The sequence below is a fragment of the Oncorhynchus clarkii genome, chromosome 13, assembly GCF_045791955.1.
Source record: "Oncorhynchus clarkii lewisi isolate Uvic-CL-2024 chromosome 13, UVic_Ocla_1.0, whole genome shotgun sequence".
Taxonomy (NCBI): Eukaryota; Metazoa; Chordata; class Actinopteri; order Salmoniformes; family Salmonidae; genus Oncorhynchus; species Oncorhynchus clarkii.
The window spans coordinates 1,089,070-1,104,571 of NC_092159.1; the positions used below are offsets into that span (position 1 = coordinate 1,089,070).

The 15,502-nt window shown below is 38.6% G+C and overlaps 1 protein-coding gene and 1 pseudogene across 1 annotated transcript; both read left to right on the forward strand.

Moving 5' to 3' along the window:
* LOC139424176 (zinc finger protein 79-like) overlaps positions 1-559 on the forward strand; it is a 4,038-nt pseudogene extending 3,479 nt beyond the window's left edge.
* A 4,265-nt stretch (positions 560-4,824) lies between these two features.
* Positions 4,825-14,823, forward strand: LOC139424177 (zinc finger protein 214-like). The gene is made up of 2 exons (XM_071175859.1): positions 4,825-5,305; positions 12,877-14,823. The coding sequence occupies exons 1-2, from the start codon at positions 4,825-4,827 to the stop codon at positions 13,641-13,643; spliced, it is 1,248 nt and encodes a 415-aa protein (XP_071031960.1). The 3' UTR covers positions 13,644-14,823.
* The last annotated feature ends 679 nt before the right edge of the window (positions 14,824-15,502 follow it).

Genomic DNA, 15,502 nt, shown 5'->3' on the forward strand with positions numbered 1-15,502 from the left:
ATTTGTTACATCTAATAGTCATAATATACACCAAAGAACACACACGGGAGAGAAACCTTACCACTGCTCTGACTGCGGAAAGAGTTTTGTTTCGACAGGACATTTAAAAGTACACCAGACAACACACACAGGAGAGAAGCCTTATAGCTGTAATCATTGTGGCATGAGTTTCGTTACATCGGGCAGCCTGAAAAGACACCAGAGAACACACACAGGAGAGAAGCCTTATAGCTGTGATCAATGTGGGAAGAGTTTTGTTACATCTAGCTGTTGTACTATACACCAGAGAACACACACAGGAGAGAAACCTTATCATTGTTCTGACTGTGGAAAGCATTTTGTTTCATCAGGATGTTTAAAATCACACCAGAGAACACACACAGGAGAGAAGTGTCATAGCTGTGACCAATGTGACAAGAGATACTCTGATAAAAGATCTCTGATTAAACATCAGAAAATTCATACATGAAGTAGTTTTTTTAATGAAATAATGATGTCACAATGTAGAATGTTTAACATTGTAGTATGAGTATTTTAATTAATGATGTCACAATGTAGAATGTTTAACATTGTAGTGTGAGTATTTTAATTAATGATGTCACAATGTAGAATGTTTAACATTGTAGTGTGAGTATTTTAATTAATGATGTCACAATGTAGAATGTTTAACATTGTAGCATGAGTATTTTAATTAATGATGTCACAATGTAGAACCCTAAACGTTTTCCCCCTGTTCTATTGATTTCAGCGTGATATTAGCCTCCAGGCTCTGAATTGAAAGAGTCCTATTTAATGTCATTAACAAAGAGTGATTGTCAAATAAAGCGTGACACTTACATTGGCAACCCACTTAAATCAAAATGCATCACTTCAAACTGTAGCGAGCTGTTTTCTACTAATTGTCCAGTGATGTACACTTCATTCCCAGATTCCATGTGTTTTTTTAAACTGTTCTAAACGTACGTGCAACCTCATCTCCCCCCTCTTGCGCCATTGATTTCATATCGATATGAATGATGACAAATAAGTGTTGCGTTTCTCTTAGTTTTGGGGACCCCTACATTTAAATGCATCACTCCAAAGTGTAGCTGACTGTCTCCTACAGGTTGTTGTCTAACCAGTGAGGTAAAAGATATCTCCCATCTCCCATGTGTTTTTTAGTTGTGTTAGTTTCAACCGCATGTGCAACCTGATTTCCCCCCCTAATCATTATCAGTGATTTATTGCCAGTTGTTTAAACAGTGTTTTTGGTGCAGTTTAGAAGGTGCTCGTTGACATTTTTTTTAAAGTAATATGATTACTATTGTGTTTGTGTCGATAGTACATTTTCATACTGATGTTGTCAATATATCACAAACTGTTTCTGCATATTGGTTATTGATTAGGACACGTTAAAACTGTTTTGACATTGGGCTCTCCCACCTAGCAAAATGACATTGAAAAGACATGAAGACTATGCCCGAGGTCCAATCTACGTTCGGTTTTGGTTGAAAATATGTATTTTTCAGGTCCTTGTTTCAACGACTTGAAAACAACTTAATTCAACGTACTTGCAGCCTATACACATGGATGCAGTATATAAAAAAATGGGTCTACGAACAATTTTTATGAACAATCCTACATCACTTGATATAATCATTTGTATGTTTAAGATAATGACTAAAGTATTCCACCCTGAAACCATATAATTGTATGAAATGTGTTAGAGTCATAATCCAATAATGTGTGTGACTAGACTTTTTAAGACTAGGCCATTGTGCTACTATTTCGCAATATGAGCAGCGTATAGTTGAGACATTCAAGGACAACTGAACTGTCGACTTGTGATAACGGTGAAACTAATAACTGGAAAGAGGCCTCCCCACCCTATGGAGGAGAAAAACTGTTAGAAATGGCTAGGCTTGCAGAAGATGATGAAACATGTTGCAGAAGTGTGATAAACAATGTATGTGAACTTTGGAAAAATACAGCCCACCTAAAGAGAGGTGGAGTTTCTACTGATGTGAGTTCATTTGTGTGTGGGAGCTATAAAAAGATTGTGTTCTCACTTTGAAGACAGAGCGCTCTCTGAATAAAGGACCGAGCTATTGCAGAATCTGAGACTTTGTCTACTTCTTTATTAACTGAAGCCTTACAACCTTCGGGAAATAGACAAAGCTTTGAGTAGTAGTTGAATTGCACCATTGACATCATCTAGTGACATCACTCCAATATTTATTTTCAACATTCTAGTTGTCTTTATTCCACTACTGAAGAAGTATGACTCAAATCACCTACTCATATTTTATTAATATAATATATAATATAAATATTATTCATATTTCAAACTTTCATCCTGAAAAAATATAAATGTTTAATAATTCCATTCCTCACCATTAATTAAGTGAATTATTACCAATACATGTTAACATTATGTTTTTATATTTCATCATATTTACATTTCATGTAACATTTACTCATCTTAATTATTTATGCAACCAACTGACAATGTTTTGGGGGTTCAAATTATATTGTTTACAAAGAATGGAATAAAACAAGCTTTTCCTTAGAATGCTCATTAGTCTTTCAGTTTTTTTTGTTATTCTTTAGTTTTTTTATCCTTTGATTTCAATACAGTTTAATTTTTCCATACTAGAATCTGTAACAAACAGAGTGGACTACGTTGTAGACTTTACCATTTGCCAAAGTTTGTTTACAAGGAGAGCAAGTTGAGTATTGAGTTGTTGCACACGCTCATTTCACACAGTAGGCGTTAACTAACAAAAATATGCAAATAAATTCTAGAACGCACCTATAAGAACTCTCTTGCTCCTGCTTGGCTCTGCCCACTTCCTCGCTTGTTCTGCCCACTATGATTCATTTGCTTCCATTGGAAACAATAGAACAGAGCCTATCATTGGGTTAGTTATAAAAAATATTTGGCCACACAGTCTGTGAAGAGCCTGGGGTGTGGCGGACATTAGCCAGCTTGAATAAAGAATATACAAAGGGTATTTGGGCTGGGGGCGGGGATAGTGGCGGGGCTGGGCTGGGGGCGGGGATAGAGCTATCATATCACATTACCGAAGGATTAAGGGGCATACACACAGTTATCATTCTAACAGCTTTTTTTTAATGAAATCTGGCCAAAATAAAATTGTTTTTACTTATTTATATCGTAAGTAAAGAATTCAAGCAGTACATCTCTCCATAATAGTGTAACATCTTCATAAATGTGTTCAATTATAAATCTACTGATGTCTTACCACAGATTCCTTACATGAATACAATGCCAAAAAAGATTCAACACTGTTTCTGGATGGTCATTACAAAAGGTACATTTGGAGTTGATGTTTTCCTTAAACTTCTTCATATAGTGGTTGGCAGGATAATATTTATGAATAATTTTAAAAGAAACTTCCTTAATTTTGTTAATAAGTAGTTATGTGTGTAGCAACATCCAAACTTTTTCCCAACAGATGTGATCAATGAAACCCATTCTAATAAGGCATGACAAGGTATAGACACAACATCCTGTTGAAAGAAGGCTCATATAGCTCTACTGTTGTTGAATGGACTGACATTTCAAGGTATAGACACAACATCCTGTTGAAAGAAGGCTCGTATAGCTCTATTGTTGTTGAATGGACTGACATGACAAGGTATAGACACAACATCCTGTTGAAAGAAGGCTCGTATAGCTCTACTGTTGTTGAATGGACTGACATTTCAAGGTATAGACACAACATCCTGTTGAAAGAAGGCTCGTATAGCTCTATTGTTGTTGATGGGACTGAAATAAAGACAAATCTTTCCTACTGATGAGTCAACAGGGTTAATCGTAGGTAACATTCTAAAGACAAATCTTTCCTACTGATGAGTCAACAGGGTTAATCGTAGGTAATATTCTAAAAACAAATCTTTCCTACTGATGAGTCAACAGGGTTAATCGTAAGTAATATTCTAAAAACAAATCTTTCCTACTGATGAGTCAACAGGGTTAATCGTAGGTAATGTTCTAAAAACAAATCTTTCCTACTGATGAGTCAACAGGGTTAATCGTAGGTAATGTTCTAAAAACAAATCTTTCCTACTGATGAGTCAACAGGGTTAATCGTAGGTAATATTCTAAAAACAAATCTTTCCTACTGATGAGTCAACAGGGTTAATCGTAGGTAATATTCTAAAAACAAAGAAGTATTTTTATACAATATGTATTGTATAAATATTAATATAATATTTATAAATATTTATACAATATTCCATATGTAATATCCGTGTGGAGAAAAAAATGCTTATAAATTAAGGTCCATAACAAGAAAAGCTGCCGATATAAAGCAGAGAGTTTCACTGGAACTTTCTCAATATTATAATTGCAAACCAACATGAAGCATACAAACTTGGTAGTACAGAGTAAATCAATATGACGTTGCGAAATATTGCATTTTACCCACACTGTTGTTACATTGGTGGGTAAAAACGAATGATTGCTAACCGTTAACTTGTTGTCTGAAAATAAAATATACGTTTATCTCAACTGCGTTACCCCCTCCAGTCAGGAGATGGCGGTCTGAGACTTTAAGGCGATGCTGCTGGTGTGACGTATAATCTAGTGGACGGAACGATTCTTTCAACAGCAGCAACAGTTAGTCAGACACCTCGGTAGCTCGCTAGACAAATTAGACGAACCAATAAAAGCTCTTTAGACGCTTTCATATAGCCACTGTGTTTTAAACCTACTTCTGTCGTCTAGTCCGTTATCCCATTCATTTTACATTTTTACGTTGTTATTAGTCAACTAGCGGGCTGGCTAAGTTAGCATTAGCCTAGCTAACACCCCCGACCATGAGTTCACTAAACTACTCTCGTCTTGCTAAAGACTGGACGGAGGAAGAAGCTTCCCCTCCAGCTACAGAAGAGGAGGTCTGCTGGACGGAGAAAGAAGCTCTCGTTAAAGAGGAGAAGGAAGAGGAGGCTGTTACAGTGAAGGAAGAAGAAAAATACGTTTCAGTGAAAGAAGAGGATGTTACTGTAAAAGAGGAGGAGGATGTTACTGTAAAAGAAGAAGAGGGTGTTACTGTAAAAGAAGAGGAGGAAGACGCGTTCAGAGTGAAAGAAGAAGACGATGTTACAGTAAAAGAAGAGGAAGGTGCCTTTTTTGGAATGAAATTGGAGGAGGAGGAGATGACTGTCACATCGAACAAGGAGGAAGAGGAGGAAACTGGATATCTGGGCCCGGTTCCCCAAAGCCATCTTAAGGCATCCAGTATTGATGATGAAGTTAGCCGTGAGAATCTTTTGAGAAACCGGGCCCTGATTAACACTAGTAAGTACTGTCTTAAAATCAGAGGCGCAAACTCTGCAGTTGTTGAACTGATGTTTGGTGTTAAAGGGGAAATCTGCCGTTGCTACATCCATATTGTTACTTTTCAATTATTAATTTATAGCCATTGATTCTTGAAGAATATAACACATGCCTCATGAGCTTAGTTCAACTGCTGTACCCCATCAGAACCCAAATAAACTTTTTTTACTCCAATGTTTAGAAACAATGTAAACCAGCACTGTATATCCTCAACATGGTTACAACTATAATGTTGATATCATGGATGGTCAGTCCTTGCATCCATAGGTCTGTCTATGAATTTAGTTACATTTCTCCAGCCCCATCCATCATCTTATTACCAAAACAGTGGTGTAATTACAGCTTTGTTATTGGTTGAACAGCAGATTAGTTGATTGAAGTGTGGCTTTTTTAAAGGGACAACCTAGGTTTTAAAAAGCAACAAAATGGCTGCTCAGAGACTTGGTTTGGTAAACGGCTTAGGGATGGAGAAATTTAACCACTCTCAAATTCATAGAGAAAGCTATTGTAGCAACCTTAACCCAAAACCTAGTGACCTCATCAAGAAGTTCAGACATCTTGGCATAACAGTTATAAAGTGTTGACTTTACAGTTGCTGGACTCAGATTGGAATCCTGCTCAAGGCCTCCCCCTGAGTTGACTACACTATCAATATAAGGACTGGCCATCCATGATGTCATAATGATAGTTTAACCAGGTTTCTAGGCTATATAGTATATTCTAGAATTCATCCATGATGTCATAATGATAGTTTAACCAGTTTTCTAGGCTATATAGTATATTCTAGAATTCATCCATGATGTCATAATGATAGTTTAACCAGTTTTCTAGGCTATATAGTATATTCTAGAATTCATCCATGATGTCATAATGATAGTTTTAACCAGATTGAGGCTATACAGTGTTAATTTACCAACAGTGGTGTTATAGGAGCTCATGTTTTGGTTTCTGATGGGGAAATACAGTTGAATCATTTGAGGCATTTTATAAGTTCTATTCTTCAGGAATCAATGGCTATTATGATGTCATAATGATATAATGTCTGACCCCATTTAGTCGACTGGTCGTTTTGTTCGGTCTAAAGGCTGTTGGTCGACCAAGATTTATTTTATTTTTTTGTCGAACCGTCGCAAATATATACGTATGTACGTTCCGTCCAAATTTAACATGCTAGTAAACAAACGTGTCCAAATTTAACATGCTAGTAAACAAACGTGTCAAGGGATTTTTCCTTTAAAACAATTTTTGTTTACTAGCCTGTTAAATGTGGATCCCTTGACACGTTTGTTTACTAGCCTGTTTAATTTGGATCCCTTGACACGTTTTGTTTACTAGCCTGTTAAATTTGGATCCCTTGACACGTTTTGTTTACTAGCCTGTTAAATTTGGATCCCTTGACACGTTTGTTTACTAGCCTGTTTAATTTGGATCCCTTGACATGTTTTGTTTACTAGCCTGTTTAATTTGGATCCCTTGACACGTTTGTTTGCTAGCCTGTTTAATTTGGATCCCTTGACACGTTTTGTTTACTAGCCTGTTAAATTTGGATCCCTTGACACGTTTGTTTACTAGCATGTTAAATTTGGACACGTTTGTTTACTAGCATGTTAAATTTGGACACGTTTGTTTACTAGCCTGTTAAATTTGGATCCCTTGACACATTTGTTTACTAGCATGTTAAATTTGGACACGTTTGTTTACTAGCATATTAAATTTGGATCCCTTGACACGTTTGTTTACTAGCCTGTTTAATTTGGATCCCTTGACACGTTTTGTTTACTAGCCTGTTTAATTTGGATCCCTTGACACGTTTGCTCTCAGTTAATCATGTGCTTGTGGATATTTCAATTCCTGCTGTTTTGTTGCGATCGGCTTTACGAGCTGTGCTGGCTGGAATTTTCGTGGAGTATGCGTTAGCCTACGTTGCTACCATCATGCCGCCCAAAGTTAAAGGGTTGGAGTAATGGAGAGAACAGTGGTTAACTATGACAGGTATGTGGTCGGTTACATCAACACAAATATGTCTACAGGCAATTGTTACAGCAACAGGAATATAGCTTCAAGAGCCTTTGTCCAAATACTGGTGGATTCAACTAACAAAAGAAGGGCTGATCTCACCAGAGAGGTCTAAGACCTTAAGAACAGTTTGCAGTTCTCCCAGGGAGAGGTGGAAGTCCTGAAAGAGACTTGCAGCAAGATGGCAACAAACTGTAAATCACAGTGAGATGTCATCATCACTGTCTGGGAATTATTATTATTATAGATGACATCATCACCGTCTGTGAATGATTATTATAGATGACATCATCACTGTCTGTGAATGATTATTATAGATGACATCATCACTGTCTGTGAATGATTATTATAGATGACATCATCACTGCCTGTGAATTATTATTATTATAGATGACATCATCACTGCCTGTGTATTATCACAGATGACATCATCACTGTCTGAATTATTATTACAGATGACATCATCACTGTCTGTGAATGATTATTATAGATGACATCATCACTGCCTGTGAATTATTATTATAGATGACATCATCACTGTCTGTGAATGATTATTATAGATGACATCATCACTGCCTGTGAATTATTATTATAGATGACATCATCACTGTCTGTGAATGATTATTATAGATGACATCATCACTGCCTGTGAATTATTATTATAGATGACATCATCACTGTCTGTGAATTATTATTACAGATGACATCATCACTGCCTGTGAATGATTATTATAGATGACTGGGGTAACAGACTATCTAGAGCGTGTGACAAACACAAGGCCCGCAGGCCCAATCCGGCCCGTGACACATTTCTATCCGACCCGCGCAGTTATTTGGGTTGTCAATTCAGTTTGGTTCAGCTTCCATACCACCCGCGATGCGCTGCACTACAAGTCCCAGCAAGCACTGCCAACGTGCTGCACGACAAACGTCAGTGGATTGCCACAGACACACCCCTCTTCCCAGTTCCACACACGAACCAGCCAGTGTGCTGTAACATATCACTAATGTTTACCAGACTGAAAGTTTAAACATGTTGTAGGCTTAACAATGAATAACCAAGAAACTGAAAACTAAACTATTTTATTTTACATATTAAACCTGTTTTTTAGGCACCAAACAACTTCTAAATACTGTAGACTTCCATTTATTTATTAGACTGGTACCAAACTACCTTCAGACCAGTCTTGTCTGGCTTCTGGGCCTCCTAGAGCAAAACAATGTAGGTGTTGATGAGAGACTCCTCCTCCTTTCCAAAGAGGGGTCATATTAGTGTTGTAGTCACCAGAGACTCCCCCTCCTTTTAGTGTTGTAGTCAAATCAGATCAAATGTATTTATATAGCCCTTCGTACATCAGCTGATATCTCAAAGTGCTGTACAGAAACCCAGCCTAAAACCCCAAACAGCAAGCAATGCAGGTGTAGAAGCACGGTGGCTAGGAAAAACTCCCTAGAAAGGCCAAAACCTAGGAAGAAACCTAGAGAGGAACCAGGCTATGTGGGGTGGCCAGTCCTCTTCTTGCTGTGCCGGGTGGAGATTATAACAGAACATGGCCAAGATGTTCAAATGTTCATAAATGACCAGCATGGTCGAATAATAATAAGGCAGAACAGTTGAAACTGGAGCAGCAGCACGGCCAAGTGGACTGGGGACAGCAAGGAGTCATCATGTCAGGTATTCCTGGGGCATGGTCCTTGGGCTGAGGTCCTCCGAGAGAGAGAAGGAGAGAATTAGAGAACGCACACTTAGATTCACACAGGACACCGAATAGGACAGAAGAAGTACTCCAGATATAACAAACTGACCCTAGCCCCCCGACACATAAACTACTGCAGCATAAATACTGGAGGCTAAGACAGGAGGGGTCAGGAGACACTGTGGCCCCATCCGAGGACACCCCCATCCTGTCTGGGTTGGGGCGCCAACCCAGACAGGATGACCACATCAGTGAATCAACCCACTCAGGTGACGCACCTCTTCCAGGGATGGCATGAGAGAGCCCCAGTAAGCCAGTGACTCAGCCCCTGTAATAGGGTTAGAGGCAGAGAATCCCAGTGGAAAGAGGGGAACCGGCCACACCAGAGACTCCCCCTCCTTTTAGTGTTGCAGTCACCAGAGACTCCCCCTCCTTTCCACAGAGGGATCATATTAGTGTTGTAGTCACCAGAGACTCCCCCTCCTTTTAGTGTTGGAGTCACCGGAGACTCCTCCTCCTTTCCACAGAGGGATCATATTAGTGTTGTAGTCACCAGAGACGACTCCTCCTTTTAGTGTTGTAGTCACCAGAGACTCCTCCTCCTTTCCACAGAGGGATCATATTAGTGTTGTAGTCACCAGAGACTCCCCCTCCTTTCCACAGAGGGATCATATTAGTGTTGTAGTCACCGGAGACTCCTCCTCCTTTCCACAGAGGGATCATATTAGTGTTGGAGTCACCAGAGACTCCTCCTCCTTTTAGTGTTGTAGTCACCAGAGACTCCTCCTCCTTTCCACAGAGGGATCATATTAGTGTTGGAGTCACCAGAGACGACTCCTCCTTTCCACAGAGGGATCATATTAGTGATGTAGTCACGAGAGACTCCTCCTCCTTTCCACAGAGGGATCATATTAGTGTTGTAGTCACCAGACTCCTCCTCCTTTCCACAGAGGGATCATAGTAGTGTTGTAGTCACCAGAGACTCCTCCTCCTTTCCACAGAGGGATCATATTAGTGTTGTAGTCACCAGAGACTCCCCCTCCTTTTAGTGTTGTAGTCACCAGAGACTCCTCCTCCTTTTTGTGTTGTAGTCACCAGAGACTCCTCCTCCTTTTAGTGTTGTAGTCACCAGAGACTCCTCCTCCTTTCAACAGAGGGGTCATATTAGTGTTGGAGCCCAAACTGTTTCTATCTGTAGCTCTGACACCTTTCACCGCTGATGAGGAAGGCTGATATCTGTAGCTCTGTCACCTTTCACCGCTGATGAGGAAGGCTGATATCTGTAGCTCTGACACCTTTCACCGCTGATGAGGAAGGCTGATATCTGTAGCTCTGAGGAAGGCTGATATCTGTAGCTCTGACACCTTTCACCGCTGATGAGGAAGGCTGATATCCGGCGGATGCAGTGGGATTGAGACACGGCCCAGATACAGATATCTGTAGCTTAGACAGACAGATTCTTATGGGGAATGTTGTGTTATACTAATTACATTTAAGTGGGTGTGTAGAAAACAACTCTAAGGGGTTTTAACTTGTCCCCTCCCCCCTTATCTACACTGATTTGGACTGGATTTAACAAGTGACATCGATAATGATCATGTCTTTAACCTGGATTCATCTGGTCAGTCTGTCATGGAAAGAGAATGTGTTCATAATGTTTGTGACACTCAGTGTTATTACTTCTAAATAAACTGCTGTTCACCATCTGGGACCATTCAACAGTCTAGATTTACCAGGTTATTACTAAATAAACTGTTCACCATCTGGGACCATTCAACAGTCTAGATTTACCAGGTTATTACTAAATAAACTGTTCACCATCTGGGACCATTCAACAGCCTAGATTTACCAGGTTATTACCAAATAAACTGTTCACCATCTGGGACCATTCAACAGTCTAGATTTACCAGGTTATTACTAAATAAACTGTTCACCATCTGGGACCATTCAACAGTCTAGATTTACCAGGTTATTACTTCTAAATAAACTGTTCACCATCTGGGACCATTCAACAGTCTAGATTTACCAGGTTATTACTAAATAAACTGTTCACCATCTGGGACCATTCAACAGTCTAGATTTACCAGGTTATTACTAAATAAACTGTTCACCATCTGGGACCATTCAGCAGTCTAGATTTACCAGGTTATTACTAAATAAACTGTTCAGGTTCTGGGACCATTCAACAGTCTAGATTTACCAGGTTATTACTAAATAAACTGTTCACCATCTGGGACCATTCAACAGTCTAGATTTACCAGGTTATTACTAAATAAACTGTTCACCATCTGGGACCATTCAACAGTCTAGATTTACCAGGTTATTACTAAATAAACTGTTCACCATCTGGGACCATTCAACAGTCTAGATTTACCAGGTTATTACTAAATAAACTGTTCATCATCTGGGACCATTCAACAGTCTAGATTTACCAGGTTATTACTTCTAAATAAACTGTTCACCATCTGGGACCATTCAACAGTCTAGATTTACCAGGTTATTACTAAATAAACTGTTCACCATCTGGGACCATTCAGCAGTCTAGATTTACCAGGTTATTACTAAATAAACTGTTCAGGTTCTGGGACCATTCAACAGCCTAGATTTACCAGGTTATTACTAAATAAACTGTTCACCATCTGGGACCATTCAACAGTCTAGATTTACCAGGTTATTACTAAATAAACTGTTCACCATCTGGGACCATTCAACAGTCTAGATTTACCAGGTTATTACTAAATAAACTGTTCATCATCTGGGACCATTCAACAGCCTAGATTTACCAGGTTATTACTAAATAAACTGTTCACCATCTGGGACCATTCAACAGTCTAGATTTACCAGGTTATTACTAAATAAACTGTTCACCATCTGGGACCATTCAACAGTCTAGATTTACCAGGTTATTACTAAATAAACTGTTCACCATCTGGGACCATTCAACAGTCTAGATTTACCAGGTTATTACTTTTTGGAGTTGATGATTTCTTGAGCCGCTAAGATATTTGGTTTTGATAGTTGCTAAATACCTATTTTGAATGCAGCAGTTGTTAGCTTTCATGCTAATGCTCATTGACATGCTGGTAGCAAAGCTAACCAAAGAGCATTTTACTGATTGAAGTTGAAGTGTTTTTTAAGTAGAAAGCAGCTGATTTGCGACGATGACACAAACATTATATTAAGCAGGAGATTCAAACGAGCCTTACAATTATAATCCAAGGTAAATTAGTGTGAAATGCACTCATAAACAACCTGGAAATGGAGGATATTTTTGCTGTCAGCCTATGAGGACTCCCCTGAGTTTTCCCCCCCATGAGGGTGAATTAGTGAATAGCGACAGAGTTTAATGTGACTTTCCTTGAGTAGCACTCCCAATATTGCTCAGAAAATGTGTGGTAATATACAGAATACATTGTGGAAAAACTAAAATCTTCGCTCACCATTTTAGCTCCATGCAGATATACTACATCCATAACTAGCGGGTTCTGTATTAGCAGGGAGGAGTTTCTGCAATCAAGTTGAGTGTGCATCGCCCTCGTGCGGCCATTTTGGCACAGAAAGGGGACTCTATATTCTAGCCTAGAGGGTTTTTTTCCGATTTACTACTAAAGTGAAAAAAATAACACAAAATATGACTTTTGTTGATCACTGACTGTCATATTAAGATAATTGTCAATTAAGTTTATCAAAGCGTTTAAATATTCATTACAGACGTAAATTGTTGAACAACATCATGGGCATCACCTTTTAGCTTAAATATACAGTGGATTTCTGCTGTTGTGGCCTTTAACCATCTGTCTGACTTTGTTGTTCACACAGGAGAGAGACGTGACTATAGTGGATCCTCTGGGGAGCCTCAGCAACATCATGAAGCTGATGATGCAGAGCAGAGTCTCTCCACATCAGAACATCTCAAGAAACACCAACGGAAACCCACAGGGAAGAAATCTCACCACTGCTCTGACTGCGGGAAGAGTTACTCAAGATTAGATTCACTAAAAGTACACCAGAGAATTCACACAGGCGATACAGCTCACTGCTCTGACTGTGGGAAGAAATTCACCTCTTCAGCAGACCTAAAAAGACATGAGAGAATCCATACAGGAGAGAAACCTTATAGCTGTGATCAATGTGGGAAGAGATTTACTCACTCAAGCTGCCTGAAGGTACACCAGAGAACACACACTGGAGAGAAACCTTATAGCTGTGATCAATGTGAGAAGAGATTTGTTACATCTAGCCGTCTGACTATACACCAGAGAACACACACAGGAGAGAAACCTTATAGCTGTGAGCAATGTGGGAAACGTTTCAATGTTCGAAGCGGCCTGAAAACACACCAGACAACACACACAGGGGAGAAATCTTTTAGTTGCTCTGACTGCGGGAAGACCTTTTCAAAATTATATACATTACAGTTACACCGGACAATTCACACTGGGGAGAAACTTTATAGCTGTAATCAATGTAGGAAGAGTTTTAATCACTCAAGCTTGCTGAAGGTACATCAGAGAACACACACAGGAGAGAAATCTTTTATAGCTGTGATCAATGTGGGAAGAGATGTGTTACATCTAGCAGTCTGACTATACACCAGAGAACACACACAGGAGGCATATCGTACAGCTGTGATCAATGTGGGAAGAGATGTGTTACATCTAGCAGTCTGACTATACACCAGAGAACACACACAGGAGGCATATCGTACAGCTGTGATCAATGTGGGAAAATACTTACATCTAGCCATCGGACTGTTCACCAGCAGACACACGAGAGAACCCTTGTAGCTGTAATCAATGTGGGAAGAGTTTTACTCGGCCAAACATCCTGATATCACACCAGAGAACACAGGAGAGACACCTCATAGCTGTGATCGATGTGGAAAGAGTTTTACTCGGCCAAACATCCTGATATCACACCAGAGAACACAGGAGAGACACCTTGTAGCTGTGATCGATGTGGAAAGAGTTTTACTCGGCCAAACATCCTGATATCACACCAGAGAACACAGGAGAGACACCTCGTAGCTGTGATCGATGTGGAAAGAGAGACGCTGGTAAAGTATCTCTGATTAAACATCAGAGAAAATGCATATATGAAGGAGTTGTTTCATGACATCAATACGATGATGTCACAATGTAGAATGTTTTAACATTGTAGTAGGATTAATTTAATGATGTCACAATGTAGAATGTTTTAACATTGTAGTAGGATTAATTTAATGATGTCACAATGTAGAATGTTTTAACATTGTATTAGGAGTATTTTAATGATGTCATCATGTAGAATGTTTTAACATTGTAGTAGGAGTATTTTAATGATGTCATGATGTAGAATGTTTTAACATTTTAGTAGGATTAATTTAATGATGTCATAATGTAGAATGTTTTAACATTGTAGTAGGATTAATTTAATGATGTCACAATGTAGAATGTTTTAACATTGTATTAGGAGTATTTTAATGATGTCATAATGTAGAATGTTTTAACATTGTAGTAGGATTAATTTAATGATGTCACAATGTAGAACCCTAAACGTTTGTCTCCTGTTCTATTGATTTCAACATGATATCGAAATGAGTGATGACAAAAATGTGTTGTGTTTCTCTTCGTTTTAGCGACCCCTACATTTAAATGCACCACTCCAAAATGTAGCTGATTGTCTTCTGCAGGTTGTCCTCTAACCAGTGAGGTAAAATATATCTCCCATTTCCATGTTTTTTTATTTTTTATAGTTGTGTTAGTTTTAACAGCACATACAACCTGATTTCCCCCCTAATCGATATCAGTGATTTATTGTTGTTGTTTTTGGTGTAATCGTGTAACATTTAGTAATCATAATTATTTATGTAACCAACTGACATTTGTTTTGTTTACTAACAATGTAGTAAAACTAGCTTATATTTTTGGTTGGATATTACATCCTATTCTTGCCATTTTAGTCAATGTCATTTCCTTAGAATGCTCATTAGTCTTTCAGTTTTTATTGTTATTCCTAATGTTGGTTGTGGTGTAAATATTTAGTGTAGTTTTTATTTGTTTGTTTTTTCCTGTGAAGCGCATTGCGTTGCATCCATGTCGGAAATGGGCTGTATAAATAAAGCTTGATTTGAACATATTTTAAAACAAATTAACCCAACCACCGACCAATTAACAGACTCTATCAAAACCAATGACGAAATATGTGCAAAAGCAACACAAATCTTGGTCCATCTCAGTATGAAAAACAGTATCAATTCAGTATATCTTCCACTATGTCTAAATAATACACGGTATGCCAGTTAACTATCTATTTTCAACCAACCCAGTACATTCTTGTTGAACATTTAGAAATTGTAGTGTAATATTGAAATACTCATCAACTGGATGAGTCACCATTTAGTTTGGAAATGATACAACCATGATGTAACGTAAACTCACTCACTTTTGTACATCGCCTTGGTCCG